Source organism: Cavia porcellus, unplaced genomic scaffold, assembly GCF_034190915.1.
Source record: "Cavia porcellus strain 051 isolate PalLab524CR breed Dunkin Hartley unplaced genomic scaffold, mCavPor4.1 scaffold_16, whole genome shotgun sequence".
Lineage (NCBI taxonomy): Eukaryota > Metazoa > Chordata > Mammalia > Rodentia > Caviidae > Cavia > Cavia porcellus.
Genome location: NW_026947499.1, coordinates 15,785,458 through 15,803,545, shown reverse-complemented (window position 1 = coordinate 15,803,545; position 18,088 = coordinate 15,785,458). Strand labels below are relative to the sequence as shown.

Below are 18,088 nucleotides of genomic sequence, written 5' to 3'. Positions count from 1 at the left end.
TCATCATCAATATCATTATTATTATTATTATTAATCGTGCTGCATAAATACCCGGCCTGTTATCACCCGATGTACTATGTTGGGACAGGGGTAAGCAAGAGGAGCCTTGACCTTTCAGGTTGGAGGGCGTCTAGCTGAGGCCCTAGAGAACTGGCCAAAGAAGAGGGCAGGAGAGTAACTCTTGGAAGAGATAAAGAGCAGTGTAGTCAAAGTTCTGTTCCAAGAAAGGGCCAGTTTGTTTGGAAGAACAGAGAGAAGTTGGTGGAGCAGGAGGGTAGGCTGGGAAGGAGTTGGAATAGTAGTGGGAGAAGGTCACCTTGGGACAGATCAGCAATCTGGTGTGTCTTACAAAAAAGTTTGGACTCCATCCTCTGAATAATGACCATCAAAGGGTTTTATGAGGAACATGCCTTTTTCCTTGGCTCATGCATTTTCTTCTGTTTGCGAGGCACCTTCTACCACTATTCCTGTTTTTACTCAAGCCTTAAACCATGCTCAATTTCCAGATCCCCAGTCCTAACATGAATGATTCTTTCTTGGTAAACCCCAGCTTGCAGTAGCGCCTCTCTTCTCTTCCCCGTCCCCGTGCCCATTTAGATGGACACATTTAGGACACACTTGCATTTTGCTTTTTTGGGAGAAATGCAGAAGAGAGTAATGGCCTAAGAGTGAAAGCCCTGCCTGAGTCTGTGGCTCACCAGAATTTGGGGCAGTGTATTCAGACTTTCTATACCTCAGATTCCTTATCTGTAAAGCGGTGAGACGTTGGACCTTCCTCTTAGGACCATATGAATTCACGTAGAATACTCAGGACTGATTGTAAGTATTAGACATTCTTTTATTTACTGCATCTATTACCAGACTGTGAGCAGGAGTGTGGCTCACTCTGTGCTGTATTACTGGTCCTTGGCACATGCTTGAGCATAGTAGATGTACAGAACTCACAGATCCTACGATCTTTGGGAGGTTTAAGGAATCCCAGCCTAGAAGCTCCTTATTAATGCTTCCAAAGCAAACATACAGGTTTGAGTTTTGCTGTCACCATGGTGACTTACCCAGGCCACTTCTCTTTTAGCCTCAGCTTCTGCAGTGTAAAATTAATGTCTACTTTTCAGGTACCATGGGGATTAAATGGGATTGGCTCCAAGTATGAGATATGTGACCCAGGGGAGGCCCATCAAACTCTGATTTCCTGAATTTTTCTTAGGATAACAATAGTCCTGTGATCCAAGCTTGTCCAACGAAAATAGCTCTCAGGAATATGGTAGAAGACAGAAGAGATAGGATTTTCTCCACCAGGACAGGAATGTGGAGGAATGTGGGGCGGTAGTGACTGCAACTGCTTTCTAGCTGTAAGGAGAGGACATGGGACAGGCAGGGCCGGAAGCAGGGTTGCAGTGTCAAATGGAGGGAAACTGAGTCCTGTTGACGCCTTGGGAACCCTGAGTCCAGATGTACCTGAAAGAAGCTCTAATCCTGGAACTCTCTGCAGGGTGTGCCAACATATACCTCTTTTTACTGCAGTCATTTGAATTAGGGCTCCTGGCACTCAGGACAGAAGAAGTTCTACCAGACACACTGTTTCAGCAGCCCTGCTTTGCTACAGGGCTGCTGTTTGCCTGGCAGCAACAAAATCTATGACGGTCCTTGTAGGTTAGCTTGCTCTCATTGTCCCTATGCCATTTTCTCTTTCAAAACAGGATCTTGTTTGATTCGGGTGGCAATGTCCCTGTCCTCACAGGATGAATTACTAGAATAAGTCTAAACCCATCAGGGCCACCCCACTTCCTTCAGCTAAGGACTGGTCTCGGAGAAGATGTATCATCAAGTTTGGACCAATGAGATAAAAGAAGTTCCTGGAAAATCTTTTTTTCTAATTGATAAAACAAGAAGACAGATGAAAAGAAGACTTTTTTTTTTTTTTTTTTTTTTTTTTGTACCAGGGATCGAACTCACAACCTCACACTTGCCAGGCAAGTGCTTATGCTGCTGAGCTAAATCCCCGGCCTGAGAAGACCTTTTAATCCCTGCCTTCCCTTCCCATATATTCTCATATGAGGATGAGATGCTTGGAGCTGCTGCAGCCATCTTGCACCCTGAGGATGGACTGTGACTTCTCAGATATGGAAAAAGAAAGCTAGGAAAATGGTCTTGGATCTGGGTGGCACAGCAGATGAAGAAACCATTTATCTCTGCAACAACTTGCCTCTGCATTTCTTGTGAAATTAGATAATAGCTATTTTATCTCATTTAAGCTACTAGTCATTAGGCATGATTTCTTGAAGCCACAGCACTCCTAACTAGTACATGTGTGTAGGTGACATCACATCTAGTTTCTCAACAAAAGAAACACCCAAGGCTAAGAACATCAGCTCCTTTATTATTGTCACTAATTATTATTTACTATTGTCCCCCCAAACAACAGCACAACTCACACAACAATGACACAAATGTCCCATACCCATATACACAATACCACCAGCTTGTCTGCCAGGCTGTCTGGCCTTTGCTTGGTTCTTGGCAGGACTATCTAGAAACATGCCCCTCTATAAATATCCTGACTTGGATACAGGGGAGAGGTGTACAAGGTGGTGGGGACCTCTGTCAGGAAATTAACTGAGGCGCTTCTAGAGTCCTTGGGGAGTGCCAGTTTGAGAACCCTGGGGACATGCTGTAAACATTTGGGCAGAGGGCAGAAGGCAGTGTTTATTTTCACATGGTTGGTGGATAGATCCCATAAGGGAATATAAGACCTGTCTATTACCCTTTGTGAGCCAGGGATGTTGAAATACAGTGGGCTGAGCCAAGGGCTCCACTGGTGGAACCATGAGGCAATCGTGGGAACAGGGAGCCCAGAGGAGGGATCTGGGTAATGGGGAGGTCCCCAGAGAAAAGTGACCCTTGCGTTACTTGCAAGGTAAGGTACAACATGAAATGTTAAGTCCCATTTCTTTGTTTTGCAGCTATAGAATGTGCAATGTTTTCATCAAGATAGAAAAGATAAAGAAAGAAAAACCAGTACTTTGGCCTAACGCAACAAGCATGGTTAGCCAATTGCGTCATCCAGTGAGAAATCTACCACTATGTCATCCAGGGAATCTGTGGTCGTTTTCCCTTCCCCCTGTCCCCCAACATTTTAGTTGCACTACGTCTGAGTTCAGCTAAAGTAATGTACCCTGGAATCAGAGAAGCCCTGGGGTTGGGGAGGGCATGAGGATGGACCAAGGCTGGGGTCTCAGGTACAGGTGACTTCCTGGGTGTCCTGGGGAAGCTCGTTGTTGAAACTGCTCTCTCCAAATGGTGAGTAAGGGGGCACCTGGGGAGCTTCGATGATCAGCAGCCCCTCGGGGGAAAGCGAGGCGAACACTGTTACAGGATCCACCTCTGCAGGAAGCCTAGAAAAAGCACAAAATATTATCCATCATTTTAAATACGGTTTAAATACTTTTATTCATTTGAGGGAAAATATTTTAGATAAGAGGTTAGGATTTGGGGGTCAGATGGTGCTCAGTGTTTGTGCCCTGGTTCTACCTATTTGTAGCTGTGTGACCTTGTTCAGTTGCTCTGAGCTTGTTTTTTGTTTTGCAACAGGGTGATAATAATATTGAACTTGTGTAGTATTTGTAGACCCAGAAAGAATTAGTCTGAACATGTTTTGCAAATGGCAAAATGCTAGTTGGAAGTAGTTCTTAACCTCAAAATACATGGGCTGTTGGCCCCTGTGTTTGGTTCTACGTTGGGTAAGTTGCTGGCCAAAATTATAACCACCAGATTCCTGCAGAGAACTGCAAGATGATATTAGAGTAAGAAGTATGTTTTCCTTTGCATTGTGCCCAGTGGAGAGTACTTTCCTACACAATGCACTAAGGAAGAAATAGGCAGGTTGGCAGATAAAAGTTAGGGTTACCACATGGATAAATTGTAGATGGCAACACAGTCCATGATGCTAACAATGAGACTTGGTTAGGGTTACATCTTGATTATATATTAATAATCAAGGCTGTGACTGTTTTGGTGCCAAAACTCAGTTATTGATATGTGTGCTTGGAGATTTTGGGGAGTTTAGTATGATTAAAAGGTAAGAGTTAGTATATCCATCCTGCATACTACTAAATGGAGATTTGGGATAAGTCAAAAGACAAATTTAACGAGTGAGAAAGCATTCAAAAAGGAATCCCTGAACCCAGTCTGATAATGGTTGTGATAAAAAAATTTTTACTTTAATAATTTTTTAAGTGTTTGAGGTGACTGACACTAGACTATGATTTCCGCAACAAACAAAATCGTGAGGACATGTTAATAGTCTCAATGGGACGCCACTATTAATAAAAAAAATGATGAGAACCACAACCTTCCCTTCACTTTATGTGTCAGGTACTTCAACTGAATCATGACATCTCATTTAGTTGTTAACAATAATCCCGCTGAGCAAAGTCTGTTAATATCCCCAGTTTGCAGAGGAGGAAACTGAGACCCATGGAGGTAAGTGGATTTGCCCAAGGACATACATATGATATGTGACAGAAGAGAATTATGGGAATTGGAATTGGAATCTTGGGCTCCAAATATGGAGTATCCAACCATGATGCCCTACTGGTTCCCCTGAATCAGATCTTGGAAAAAAGGATAATTTAATGGGAGGACAGGAGGCTGAATCATCATAGACCTTCCTTTCCACTGAGCAGGCCGGATCTGCTTGTTATAAATGCAGGAGTCTTAATGAATGAACCAACGCACCAGCATAGCCAGTTCCTGATTATTGCAGGGTCCTTGGAAGGGCCTGGGAGCTGCTTGTTGGAAACAGCACCCCTTGAGCTATATCCACCCAAAGATACCTTCCTCATTGGAACCCCAAAGGTCAACAAGCATACTGCTGGGGAAGATGGAAGAGAAGGAGAGGAAAGCTGGACAACTAATGAGCCAAGATTTTAAAGCAGAGACAAAAGAAAGGTATGGACCTCTCTCCTCCTGTTGGGCATGGATTAACTGACCGTTTGCCTACCACTCCAACAGGGACTTTGCACAACATGGCCCTGCCTGAGCTTTGCAGTCAGATTTGCATTTGAATTTGGACCAGACTGTCAGAATGTGGCCTGGTGAGCTGGCCCTTGCAAACCTACGTGCTTGTAGGAAGAAAGATGTAATAGTAGCATCTGAGAGTGACGTGAATATTGCTTTGCAGTCATGGGGCCCACTTGTTGGCATCTTGACAGCTGTGAATATTTTCACACAAGCTGCAGTATAATTGAACCACAGAATGTCAGCCTAAAAGGATCTGCCTGTTTGTCCAGGACAGTGCCGTCATGTTACACATGGGGAAACTGAGCCCCGGAGATGGGGACTGACTCATCCAGGATATCAGGTGTGATCTCTGTGTTGAACCCATAGGATAGGAAAGTTATTGTCTTCAGTTTCCTTTTAACCCTTCCCTTTGTATCTAACTGCTGGTCTCAGCTAAGTGTTAATAAGCCTTGAGTACCTTGAGGCTCTCCAACTAACTTCCCTTTTTGATAAAGCACAGGCTGATCCACTGCTTAGTCCCTCAGGCAGACAACATTATCTAGTCAGAGTTTAAACACATTTTGCTTTCACTGGATTTATTTCATGAATGCCTCCTTCAGCGAACATTTTAATGATGAGAATTTAACTTTATCAAAAGTGAGTTAATCTAAGCATATAATGCAAAAAATAGGAAAGATGGCAGGTGAATGATAGTACTGCAAATGACTATAATCCCCTCAGCCAAATAGGAAATGCATGAGTCTCTAAAGTAGAGTCTTAGGTTCAAAGTCATTATCTGCTCTTTTTTTTTGGAAACAGTTTTCTAGAGATATACTTGGCATATAAAATTATGTACACACATTTGTGGCATATAATTCAATGTTTTGATATAGGTATACATTGCACAGTAGAGCCAAGTATCATGTCTATCGCCTTGAAATAGTTATTTTGTGTGTGTTCAGAAGAATAAATTTAAGACGTAGCCTATTGGCAAATTTTGAATCTATAATACAGTATTGCTAACTATGGTCACCATGTTGGTACACTAGACCCTCAGAACTTACCCATACTGCCTTGCTGAAACTTTATAACTCTTGGACCAGCATCTCCCTATTTCCTCTTTTCTCTTATCCCCTGGAGAATACTATCTTATTCTTTCTCTCTATGAGCTTGAGTATTTTATATCACCCATAAAATTGACAGCATGCCAGATTTCTCATTCTGTGTCTTATTTATCTCACTTTGTGTAATGTCCCCCAGTTCCGTCTTATGGTGGCAGGATTTTTCTTTTTTAAGGCTACATAATACTCCAGATCTACTCTTTACTAGATGAATGATTTCAGTTGAGTTCCATCACTCCTTTGAGCTTCAGGTTTTTCATCCACGAAACAAAATTATTTCAGTGATTAAGTAAAATTAAACCTGAAAACCTCTTGACATGACTATTGGTGCATCATAGATGTCAGTGAATGGTGGAATAGATACCTGGAAAGATGTGGAGCAAGGAGAATAAAGTCTGCCTTGGTTCTGAGCATCCTCTCCTAATGACTTCCTGAATGCCTGCTTCCTGTTCACTCTCAGCGACAGCTTCTGTGTACAAAAGAGCTTAGCCACAGCCCTTCCCCCAACCTGACAGGCAAATTCCAAGTCCTCTCCTCTCCCCTTCATCCAATCAAAATGGAGCCTTTGGGATGCATTTCTTAGCCTAAGGCAAACAACTGCAGCCTCCTGCCTGGTTGGAAATGTCTATCTGGCTGCAGACATATCCTCTAAGGACTGACAATTTTCCTGAAAGTGGCGGGGAGGTCCCTTGAGATTGATTCAGGCTTGTCCCAGTCTCCAGCCCAACTCCTGGATGTCTCCAGTGTGGGCAGAATCAGGAGCTCCCAGGAGTCTCAGCCATTTTCCTGTGATTCCAGCCCATGGAGTCTTTTAATACTATTAGTTCCCATGGATGAAGCATGAAGCCTGCACCCCACACTAAATGCTTTGTCCACATCCTCCCACTCCTCTCTGTAACTCCACCAGTGAGAGAGTACAGGAATAGAGCTCAGGGCAGTTAAGCCAGTTACTCAAAGTTGCTTACTTACTTTATCAGGAAGTCAAGACCTCCTACACTCAGGGCCAAGATTAAAAATATTTAACAGTCAGTACTATTGGGCACTGGCCAAGCATGAAGGATGTACCCTGCCATGGTGTGAAGGAGAACCCTGGGACTCTTCAGTTGCTGCAAAGTGAGAAAGTTGAGATGGCCTGGGTACGCTGTCAGGGAGGCTGGGGGCACCTAGAGAGGGTACACTGACGGCAATGCCCAGAGAAGTGGCCTGAAGGTATTTTAACAGTTAGCCTGCCACCAGCTGAGTAGCAGCGCCACATGGATCGATGTTGAGCATTTCTATCTGGTCAGGGGATTCCCAGTGAGCTGTTTCCCCCAAGGCCTCAGAGCTGGGGAAATCTATGAAAACAGCCATTTATAAAAAAAGATTAATCACCTGACTTCTTTCCTGCTCAGTGTTTTTCACAGTTCTGCCCTTCCTGTCATTCCATCCTGAGTCCTTGCTGCAGTCATTGGAAAGACTGGTGCACCCTCCCTTTCCCTTCCTCTGCCCTCAGCATTGCTTGATCTTGGGGTTGCACAGGAAAAGGTGAGGGTCATGGGATAGTACACCAGCCAGCGACCGAGAAGAAAAAAGGCTTTGGCATTTTTCTTATCAGGAAGCATCCACAAGTTTCCAAAAACTGGCAGGGTTAGAAATGCATGATGTGGACAGAGACAGGCGTGCAGAGACCCAAAGCAGGAAAAAGCCTCAGAATTCAACTGGTGCAATCTTGCCATCCCAGGACACTCTGGCAGCTTTTGGCTGGTGGGAGAGTTTAGATTCAAGAACGGTAAGAATAGTGATACCAAGCTGCCACTATGGGGACCTACCATGCGCTGGGGATGTCAGCTGGGATCTCAGCAAGGCTGGATCAGCACTCTCTTTTAGAGATGGGGGAATAGCACTCCTGAGCACGGAACTTAGAGGTCAGGACTCTGTGTGGGCTCTGCTAAATTTGAATCGTAAAGACCTTGAGTATGTCCTTCGCCTGTGAGAGACTTAGCTTCCTTTCCAGTACAGGAAGGATAATTCTCTTTCCCTTAATGTACATCTTTGCTGCAGTGATGGCCAGGAAAGGACCTTAGGGCCAGAAATGCACATAGCGAATGATGTTGATTAGAGAGAAGCATTAGCAACTGTTTCATCTCTGCCATGAGTCTCTTCTTCCCACAGGAGTCGCCAGTTACAGGACCAATGTGGTTACCCTTTATTGAACAGCATACTGTCTTTTGGTTGTTCTCCTTTGACCTAAGACTCTGAAGACTCCGTACCATCAGCAAAACTAGCCTTTCTTCTCCCTCGGTGTCTCAGCATCCAAACCCGTGTGAGTAGTAAGTAGAGACTATAGGACAATGTGCAGCTTAATTTGTGTGATTCTCTAGGGAGGCTGTCATTTTCCTGCCCGTGGTAGCACATAGCAGCAACCTTCCCAAGAGCCTATCAAGGCATTTGAAGTATGGGGCAAGGGGCTTTTTTGGTGGCGATGGTGATCTTCCATCAGCCACGTCACATGGGTGAGTGAATGCCCCAACTCTTGGTGTCACTGTGGACAAGCCACTTTGCCTCTCTTATTTTCTGATTCTCCATCTGTAACGTGGGGCTAGTCCCCCACTTCACAGGTCAATGGGCAGAGGAGTCGTACCATCTATGTGCTGCTGCTTCTGAGACCCTATTAAAGGTCTGCTGTGACACCTTCTCTCCTTTAGGTGTGAGTTCAGTTCCATCCCTTAGGAGGTTATCGCCCAAGAAAGATGTTCAAGATTTGGGTCTCAGGTATGCCCTGTTCACCCCCATCCTCAGATCCACACTGCAAGATCACTTACTGAATTTTCTTTGTGAAGTTTTTGGAAACAATACCTCCTTCTTGCTGCTTCTCTTCATGTTTGCCTAGAAGAAAGAGAGTGTGCCATGTCAGCATCTACTTGGCCTGGATATGGTTCAGGATTGGGACTCAGATTCAAATCCTGCCTCCATCCCTGCCTTCCTGTGTGACTTCAGTAATAGTCTAGAGAGTTCAGGGTCTGAGCCACAGGGACCCTGTTGGCCAGAGTTCATGAGGCCCACCTCTCAGGCTGCCTGTGAGGATGAAATAAAAAAAAAAGGACAGGAAATGAGGCTTTGACCAGGGCTTGTTGACAACTGAATATTAGTTTTAGGAAATCGGGGACACTGGTCCATGTGTTATATTTTCCGTTCCTCATTTCCCACTTAACTCCTCTCTAACCAGCCAACAGAACCCTGGGGCTAACATGCCCCCCTAGGGTATAAGAAAGAAGCAGAGGCTTCTTTTGCATGCACAGAGCCCACTCTTAACTCTAAGGATGAACTCTTTTCTCCCTTTTGCCACTGGGGCCCAGGATGGGTCCAAGGTCATCCAGACCCTGTGTGACTGCTCTGGATTTTGAATCAGCTCTCTCTGAATCAGGTCCAAGTCCTGGGACCTTACGTCCCCCTGTCCTCAGATTTCTGTCTGTGCCAGCTACTGATTAACTTTTTCAGCCACATTATCTGCACTTAGTAGTGAACCGACAGTCCAGAAATAATGCTTCAATCTGCTTAACACATCCACCCTCTCCCAAGAGGCTCCCCTTGGAAAGAGAGGCCACAAAATCACAGATGTGAAATTCCACCAGCCCCACTTCCTACAGGCTAACAGGGAAGAGCTACATAACTCTTCTTAGGGAGGCAAAAGGTGAAATTGCAAGAAGTCTTGAGCCCAAACTAGCTTTTAGTTTGTAAAACAGCAAATTCAGACCCTCCTGCCTCCCCCCAACCCCGCCTGCCACTGTATGATGAGGGTGTCTCCAGTTTCCCTTTAAACAAACAGGATTAGCATGTTATGGGGGACTCAGTCAGTCCCACCCCTTTTAGATCCTCAATTGGGAGGCCACATTCCAAAGCTCAAGCGCTTCATTTACACCCTTGGGGCCCTTCTGAGGGGCTCCAGAGTCCAGACTATAAATAACCTCGATAAGTGTCCTTATGCAATCCAGGTTTTTAAAAAACTGAGAAATTACAGGTGATTGCATTATTAATTACTTTATGAAGAGTAATACTCCTTTAATAGCTTTTGACCACAAGATAATGTAGGCTAGAAAATATAGAAGATAAAGAAAACAATCACAGCCACTCTGAGGAAGTCATTTTTTAAAAAGCTGAATTTTTTTATGTATGTTCCAAAATTTCCTTTCTGTTTCTTAAAAATGCATAATAGAGATGTATATCACATACTTATCAAATGGAATCATTCTGTGCATTGTGCTCAAAACCCACGTTCCTCTCTTGCTAACACATTGTAATGAATTTTCCCTATTACCAAATACTCTTTGACAGCATGATTTTAATGACTTTACGTGTCCAACTGCAGAAACATATGATAGTTCATTTAGCCAGTTCCTTACTTTGAGTCACTGAAAAGATTTCAGCATCAGGAAGAACTTCATTGAACTGAATAGTCCTGGACCTAGATCTTTATAGTAGGTTTTAGGACTTCTGGGGGGTTAATTCTAAGTTTTAGAGTGCATAAAGCTTGGTCTATATTGCTAAATTGACCTCTGGGAAAACCTGTACCGATTTATTCCCCCACTAGTGGGAAAGAAGGGATACATTTATGGGAATACTGTTTAAACTAGAGGGTCTGGTGACCAGAGCATGCTCTTCTGTTAACGGGCTGTTCCCCCAAGAGCTTGCCCTATCCTGCCAACTCTGTGACAACCAACTTCCCAGCTTTTCATGGGCCTGTGGCCAGAAAGCACTGTCCGTTCCCTGGTCCCTCCCAAAGCCTGAGCCCCTAAAGGCCGGCTTCCCTTGGGCACAGGCCAGTGCCTCTGACTCAGCCCTTTTGCATCCTGGAATCCCTCTGCATGTCTGGTGTGCTGAGAATCCTGATGATAATGATGGTGATGTTAAGAATAATAATAACAAACCACACAGATATCCCCTGACTTAGCAGTGATTCAAAGTACTATTTTTCAATTTTGCAGTGATGCCATTTTTCGCTTTCAGGACAGTGTTGAACAAATTACATGAGATATTCAACACCTCATTATAAAATAGGTTTTGTGCCCCATGATTTTGCTCAACTGTTGGTCAATGTAATGTCCTAAGCATGCTTAAAGTAGGCTAGGCACAGCTAGGATGTTCAGCTAATCAGGTGCATTAAATGCATTTTGACTTAGAGTATTTTCAATTTACAATGGGTTTATGGGGGCAGAGCTTGATCCTAAGTCAAAAAGCATTGGTATAGTGTTTACCTGGTGTCAGTCACTGTTCTGAGCACCTTAACTGTAATGATTGCTTTATTTTTTACACCTTATTAAATGGGGTTTTTTGTTATTATCATTTTGCGAATGGGGAGACTAAAGTTCAGAGAACTTAAGTGATGTGTCCAAAATCATATCACTTGAAAGTGCACAGGTTCAGAACCAGAACCCGTGGGTTTGGATATGAATCCTTGGTCTGACCTTTTCTAGCACATTTCTCCTCTTCTTTGAGCCTCATTTTATTCTTCTCTAAAATAAGGGAGATTACTGGATTACCATAAGGAATTAATGACAGAAAGTTACCAAATCACTTTGCAAGTTGTAAAGTGACTGTGTGAAAGTTATCTCTTGGGGTTTATCTTGATGTTTAGGGAACGGAATGAACCTGAGAACAAAGTTATGTCACTATCCATGCTTGAAGCTGGGGTTTGGAGTTTAGGAAAGGAAGGCTTCTAAGCAAGAGGGGCCCCATCGGGGAATCTGGGGAGGCTGAGAATCTAATTGAAAGAGAAGCAAATTATCCTGAAGGTCATCTGTACATTATTCATATACTTCAATCATTTGGGCAGCTTTTAGATTACGAGTTATTCTTAACTACTTATTTTGCTTTCCATTGTTCATTTCATGCCATAAAAATATTTCCTTTTTGTAGGCAGAGAAAAGTAATAATTATGATTTGTAAAGAACATGTCACCTGCAGAAAGAAGAGATTGCCTGCAGCTGTCATTTGCTCTGAGCGGCCTGGAGTATAATGTAGGTGCCAGGAGCAGGCAGCAGCCTGGCTGATGTGATTGGCCCTGCTAAAGAAGGAAGGTTTTGTTTCCAGGGAGGATAGAGGCTTTGGGGTGGGGATAAGACCTTGGGGTTCTCCAGTCCCTTCCTCAGCCAGAATCTGAGCCAGTGGCTCGTGAAGGGAACATCTCTTGGCTGGTGGCTTCAGGGTTGGGTGAGCATATGTGAGACAGATAGATAGAAATTATCTACTCCAGCAATTTGTAAGCACTTCCCTGGAACAAGACATCCATATGTAGTCATGAAAGTCTGCCTTTTAGAGATTCATAAACGAATCAAAGTCTCTGATTAGCCTTGCAGGGAGGAAGGAAATCTGTTCATGACTCTGTTTTACCTGGTGTGTTCTAAAACTCTGCAAAGGGCCTGGGATTTAGCTCAGCAGCATAAGCACTTGACTAGCAAGTGCAAGGTTATGAGTTCAATCCCTGGTACCAAATAAATAAATAAATAAAATAAAACTTTGGACTTCCTTCATTATTCAGACATCTAACAGCACCTTATAAAATGAGTCCAGCAAATACTGGCATAGACCACCTCTCTGTAAGACCAACAGAAAAGCTCAGGTCCTAGAGGTGGTAGATCTAGAGGTCATTCAGACAGAAGTACCTCAAGCCACCCTAACCCAGAACATCAGGGAAGCCTGGTTTTGATTCTCAATTCCTGCCACAGAGAAACAGATAATCACAGGTGAGTTACTTTCTCTGAGCCTCCTCCTGCTTATCTGTGAAGGAGGCAGGGACCACCCACACTCCCAGAAAGTTCCCTGTGGGGATCCAATAAGCCAACACGGGTGGGCATTTAACACAGGGCCCTGCATGAAATGCTTGTGGAAGAACAGAGTTGTCCCTTGGAAGTACATCCCTTGGAAATTGCTTTTCCATGGATCCCCTGACACCAATTCTGTTTTTAAAACCTCTTTTAGGGAGGATTTTGCATGTGTTCTCAGGGGAATGTGGATTCTGTCTAGGTGAAGTCACTCACTGTACCTTTAAAAGTCTTGTCTTATTAAGACCCCATTCTACAGAGGAAGAAGTTGAGGCACTGAAATGTGTCCACAGCCTCCAGACTAAGCCAGCAAGGTCTTTAGCTGGGATCTCAGCTTGGGGATGTCAAACCCCATCTGAAGAAGCACCTTCCTAGGAAGATGGCGATAAGCCCTCCAGGCAGCATGGAGGATCTCCCAGAAGGGCTAGTGGGTATGGGAGACTTGAAAGTCCACAGGATGAAACAACTATAAATAAACAAGGACAGGAAGCATGGTGGTAATAATCACCCTGTGTACAGAGTGTCAGGCAGGCACTATTATTAGCTCCACTTTAGAGACATTCTGTATACATTATCATATATTGCCTGCATATATTAAATCTTCCCTCCAGCCTTGGAGAATAGGTATTATTATGATCCCCTTGCTGTAGTAGGGGGAAAGACTGCCATAGCAGGTGAAAAGACCTTCCTGTCCATATCTATCCAGCTGGGATTTCCAAAGAGCATCTGCCACTTATTACTTAGCATGAACCTTCCTGTGTGTCCCATATTACTGCAATCTTAATAGCGCTTTTACAATAATGACAGTACTGCTTCCCTGTATTCCAGCACCATGTTTGTACACACTCTATAGGCATCACCTATTTAATACACGATCTTTACAGTGCACCCCTTCGAACCCTGATTTCCAGATAAGGAAAGAGCTGCACAAAGTGCCCATCCTCATGGCTAATACCAGAGCCGGTGTCTGTGTGACTCTTGCCTGGCTCCCCAACCAACTCAGAGGGCCCTGGCTGACCCTCCTCTCTGCACGTGGCTCCTGTGTGTCTCCAGGCCCCACCACACCCGAAGCCACCCGGAGCCTCTGATGTTTATAATTCTGCCACCAGCCGCTTTGAAACTCCCCCTGATAGCTGCCTGCCTGCCAGGGCTTGTCTCTGCCCAGCTTGTGTTTGCAATGGCTTTTATTGATTTTCTGGCTGACAGGCCTCTGCCAGGAACACGGAGCTTTTTAATGGAGTGTTAATTGGGAGGGAAGCGAAAGAAAGCTTTCATGCTGTCCGTGTTACAGGGCTGGAGCTTTCTGTCTTTCCCCGGTGTGTGGAAGCCTGGGCCCTGGTACGGTGGACAGGCCTCACTCTAGTCTTTCCTGCTGCTGACTCATGGCCTGACCTCGGACAAACCCTTCCCTAGCCTCAACCTCTTCAGCTGCAAAATGGATCAGAAATTCCTGCCACTCAGGGTTGGAAAGGATTATTTTGGGGACGGAAGGTAAGAACTTTAGCTAAGAACCAAGCATCAGTTCTCATTTGGCCTCCCAACCCCCAAGCAGTGGCTGTGATCCTTTGGTAGCTTTGAGCAAGTTACATTAACCTCTCTATGTCTGTTTTCTCATGTGTAAAAAGAAGAGACACCCAGGAGCCATCTGCTCGGATTGTATTAACTGAGATGTTACTGGTAGAAAGGTTGGCACGGTGCCTAGCGGGTGGTAAACAGTACAGGTGATCAGCTGCATCATTATCATTTGTATTAAACCTCGGTTTCCTTATCTGGGATAAGAGGAAGTGTCTTGCTTGACTCACTCTGGTTATTAATATTATCATCACTCTGCATGTTACTTGTCCTTCTGGGCCTTGTGTTGTGATACGAGAACATAATAAAGCCCATTTCTTTGTCTTTGTTCTTCTGCATCTGTCTAACCTATTCTTTGTATGTTAAATTATTTCTGTCAAAATACCCAACCTAACCAGAATACTCAACCTGCCTTGCTGCCTGTGCTGGGATTGATAGGGCACCCTGAGGCCCCAGCAGCTGGGTCAGGTTCAGACTCCTCCTGGGGCCTGGGAGAGGAGAGCTTTTCCCGTAAAGATAACTTTGTGGGCTGCATTCCTGAGTCCTGAAGTCACCTGTGTCACACTGTCACCGCTCCCCTTCTCAGGAAGCTTCCTCCGGGCCCTTCCCAGGGCTGAGGCCCCTACCCCTCAGATGCGCTCACTCACCGGAGACCTCCACGTATCCATCCTTGGTCTTCACCATCAGCTCCTCTGGCTTGAAGCTGTGCACATTGACACACACCTTCCAGGGCTCTCCGGGAAAGGGTGGGGGGCTCCTGCCCTCAGCAGGCATCCCAAACCTGGCAGTGGCAGTGGGCCCCCGGGGCACCATGCCGGACCTCAGGGTCCCCGACCAGGCGGAGGGGAGGCGAGGCAGAGCCCAGTCGGGCCAAGAGGCGGTCAAGTCATCAGGGAAGGGGTCCATGCCGAAGCCATCATCCAGCAGGCGGGAGGAGAGGGGCGAGTCCCGGAAGGGGTCTCGGCGCAGCCGGCTTGGGTAGTGGCAGGAGAAAGGCATCTGACCATCAGCCATGATGAGTGCTGGGCTCACAGGGGAAACAGAGGCTCAGAGAGAGGGAGCCACCTATCCAAGGACACACAGCAAAGCAAGGATGACTTTCAGAGCTTATTTGTCAGCTTCAGAAAAATGCCGATCTTCCGTCAGGGAAAAGAACCATTTACTGCCAAAAACAGCCGTGCTCATCAGCCTGGGGTCCCGGCCCCCAAAGGTGACAAACCCCAGCTGGTTCCACAGAATCCAAGAGGGGCCCTCTGTGTATGGCCTCACCAGAGATCAGCAAGCCACCGTCCTCCCAGGCTGCTCAGGCTCCCAGCCAGAACTGCGGAGGTCGAGAGTGGAGCCAGAGCCTAATAAACGTCAGAGACACTCACCTAGAAACTTCTCCGGGCTTCTGGGCTGGGAGTCTTCTATTTATTTGCAGCTGGGGGCTGGAGGCGGGTTTTGCTAGCGCCTCCTGTCACAAGAGTATTCCAAGGTAATGAACCAGCCCCAGAGAATCCGCAGAGGGAACAGCTGGGCTCCCAGAGGGGCCTGGGAGGGGCCGGCTGAAGCCACAGTGTGTAAGTTCAGCCGGCCTCTCCGGACACTCCTCCCCCGCAGCAGCGCAGCTCCGCCCTCCCTCTCCTCCGTGGAGCCTCCTCCCCAAGCAGGGCACTAAAGCTCGGGGCTATTAATAACCCTCGCCTGGCTGAGGGCTCAGGTCACCCTCTGGAAATACCTTCCCCAGAGCTTGTTGCATCCTGCCTTCCCCTGGAGACCCGCAGGAGGGGATGGGACAGATAGGAGTCCGGTGAACCTGGAGGTAGATGGCCCGAGGTTTGAATTCCCACTGTCAGTCTGGCCAAAGTTGGAGCCAGGATTTGAGCATTTATACTTTCAACGTAGTGAGAGTGACAAACAAAAAAAAGCACACCATCTAAATAACGCTTGTGTTGACCAGCAAGGTGGATCAGTAGCACGGTACCTGCCTGCCAACCACAGGGGTAGTGCTGAGTCCTATTCTTGGCAACAAAATAAATAAATAAAGCAAGCAAGCTTAGCTAGGGAAGGGAGACTTCACTGGGCAGAGGAGCTAGAGTGACAGAAGTTGTGATAGATCAAAGTACTGAGATTTTTCAGTGGGCGATAAAGATTGGGATCAACTCCTAATACAGCATGGATGAAATGGGAATTTACCACCAAAGAGCAGGATAGGGGTAAATGAATGGGAAACTAGCGATTGGGTTGGGATGGTGGCTGGATTCTGGCTAAACTGACCTAACAGGATTCTTATAAAGACTGATCAGGGTAATCAGAATTCACTGGGGTTGATGGTGGAGGCTGAAGAGCCTGATCAGATACAGAGGGTGAGCAGATAGGTTGCTACATGGAGTCAACAGGGCTCTTGTTGAAATTGGATTATACAAGAAAATGCGCGGGTGGGCCTGCAGAGGGATTCGGGGGCCCACCTAAAATTTGGTTGCATCATGAATCTGCATTACCTGTAACATTATTCTGATGGACCTCTAAGCTGTCTGTTTTCCCACCTGTTATGAAAGTAACCTCCTCGTAGGTGTATCTTCAGGGTACATGAAGTCATCCTCAAGGAGCACTTCACAAAGGAACCGGTGTTTTTGTGTTTTTGACTTCAAGTTATCGGGTGCATAAAGATTGCACTAGGGCGGGATTAATCTAAACACTTTACAAATATTAACTCCTTTACTCTGTTCCCATGATCCTGTAAAGTAAGGTTTTCCTACCACTACCCCATTTTACAGTTGAAGAAACTTCCAATGGAAGTGCTAGCAAATGATAGCTTCTATTTTTAATGACTGTTAATAATGGTGATTATCCAGCTGTACTACACGCAACCAAGGTGTTCACTGTGAAACTCAAAACCCAGACTGGACATATTTTCTAGATTTCTCTACTCCTCTGTGCCCCTGGAAGAATGAATTTACAGCTAGGCTTGATGGTTGTATGCCTGTAATCCCAGCACTCTGGGAGAATGAGGCAGGAGGATCCTAAGTCTGAGCCTAGTCTGGGCAACTTTGTGACTTAGTGAGACTGTCTCAAAATTTAAAAATAAAAATTAGAAAAGGACTCATAAAATTAGCTCATTGAGAATGTCCTGGATTCCATCCTCAGACCTTCAAAAAAATTAAAAATGAGTTTATACGTATCCTTTTGAGCTAAAGACTTGGGCTTGGGTTCTAATCTTGCCTGTCTACAGCAGGTGGGCAACTTTAAGTACACTGTTTTCCTTCTGTGGCCTCAGGGTCTCATCTTGGTCAGCTTCAAGGGGTGGGGGTGGGCTGGAGGTGCCGAGGAATTCTATGAGTCATCAAGTTGAGAAATTGCTCTGATACGAAACAGTGCTTTCGTGAGAGAGGTTTCTAAATATAATAGTACAGAGAACAACAACCACTACTATCGCATGTCATCTCCTACGCGTCGGCCACTTCTAATGAGCCTTTGCAGACAAGGCATCAAACCTCTCAACAATATCTTTATTATTGACACCCCCATTTTGCAGGTGGGGAAACAGGTGCAGAGCCTTGGCCCTCACACATAGGTGTGGGGTGGCAGGGCTTGGGAACGTGGGTGGTTTTGGAG

General features: G+C 45.5%; 1 protein-coding gene across 3 annotated transcripts; it reads right to left on the bottom strand.

Moving 5' to 3' along the window:
* Window positions 1-2,360: 2,360 nt before the first annotated feature.
* On the bottom strand, window positions 2,361-16,067 carry Hspb8 (heat shock protein family B (small) member 8). 3 transcript variants are annotated; one of them, XM_013142141.3, is made up of 4 exons: window positions 15,865-16,067; window positions 15,139-15,556; window positions 8,924-8,987; window positions 2,361-3,395 (listed from the first exon to the last, which is right to left on the bottom strand). In XM_013142141.3, exons 2-4 carry the CDS (start codon window positions 15,503-15,505, stop codon window positions 3,236-3,238), a joined length of 591 nt encoding a protein of 196 aa, XP_012997595.1. In that variant the 5' UTR covers window positions 15,506-15,556; window positions 15,865-16,067; the 3' UTR covers window positions 2,361-3,235. The 3 variants fall into 3 exon arrangements, with proteins under 3 accessions (XP_012997595.1, XP_012997596.1, XP_003478359.1); XM_013142142.2 differs by having other exon boundaries at window positions 15,761-16,061; XM_003478311.4 differs by having other exon boundaries at window positions 15,139-16,060.
* Between the last annotated feature and the right edge of the window lie 2,021 nt (window positions 16,068-18,088).

What these genes read in the sequence shown, in the direction of transcription:
- Hspb8 (XM_013142141.3), bottom strand. Translation starts at nt 15,505, where the DNA reads ATGGCTGATGGTCAGATGCCTTTCTCCTGCCACTACCCAAGCCGGCTG. An exon ending in TGGATACGTGGAGGTCTCCG is followed by an intron (nt 8,988 to 15,138) that starts GTGAGTGAGCGC and finishes TCTTTCTTCTAG; the next exon opens with GCAAACATGAAGAGAAGCAG. An exon ending in AACTTCACAAAGAAAATTCA is followed by an intron (nt 3,396 to 8,923) that starts GTAAGTGATCTT and finishes TGCTTTTTCTAG; the next exon opens with GCTTCCTGCAGAGGTGGATC.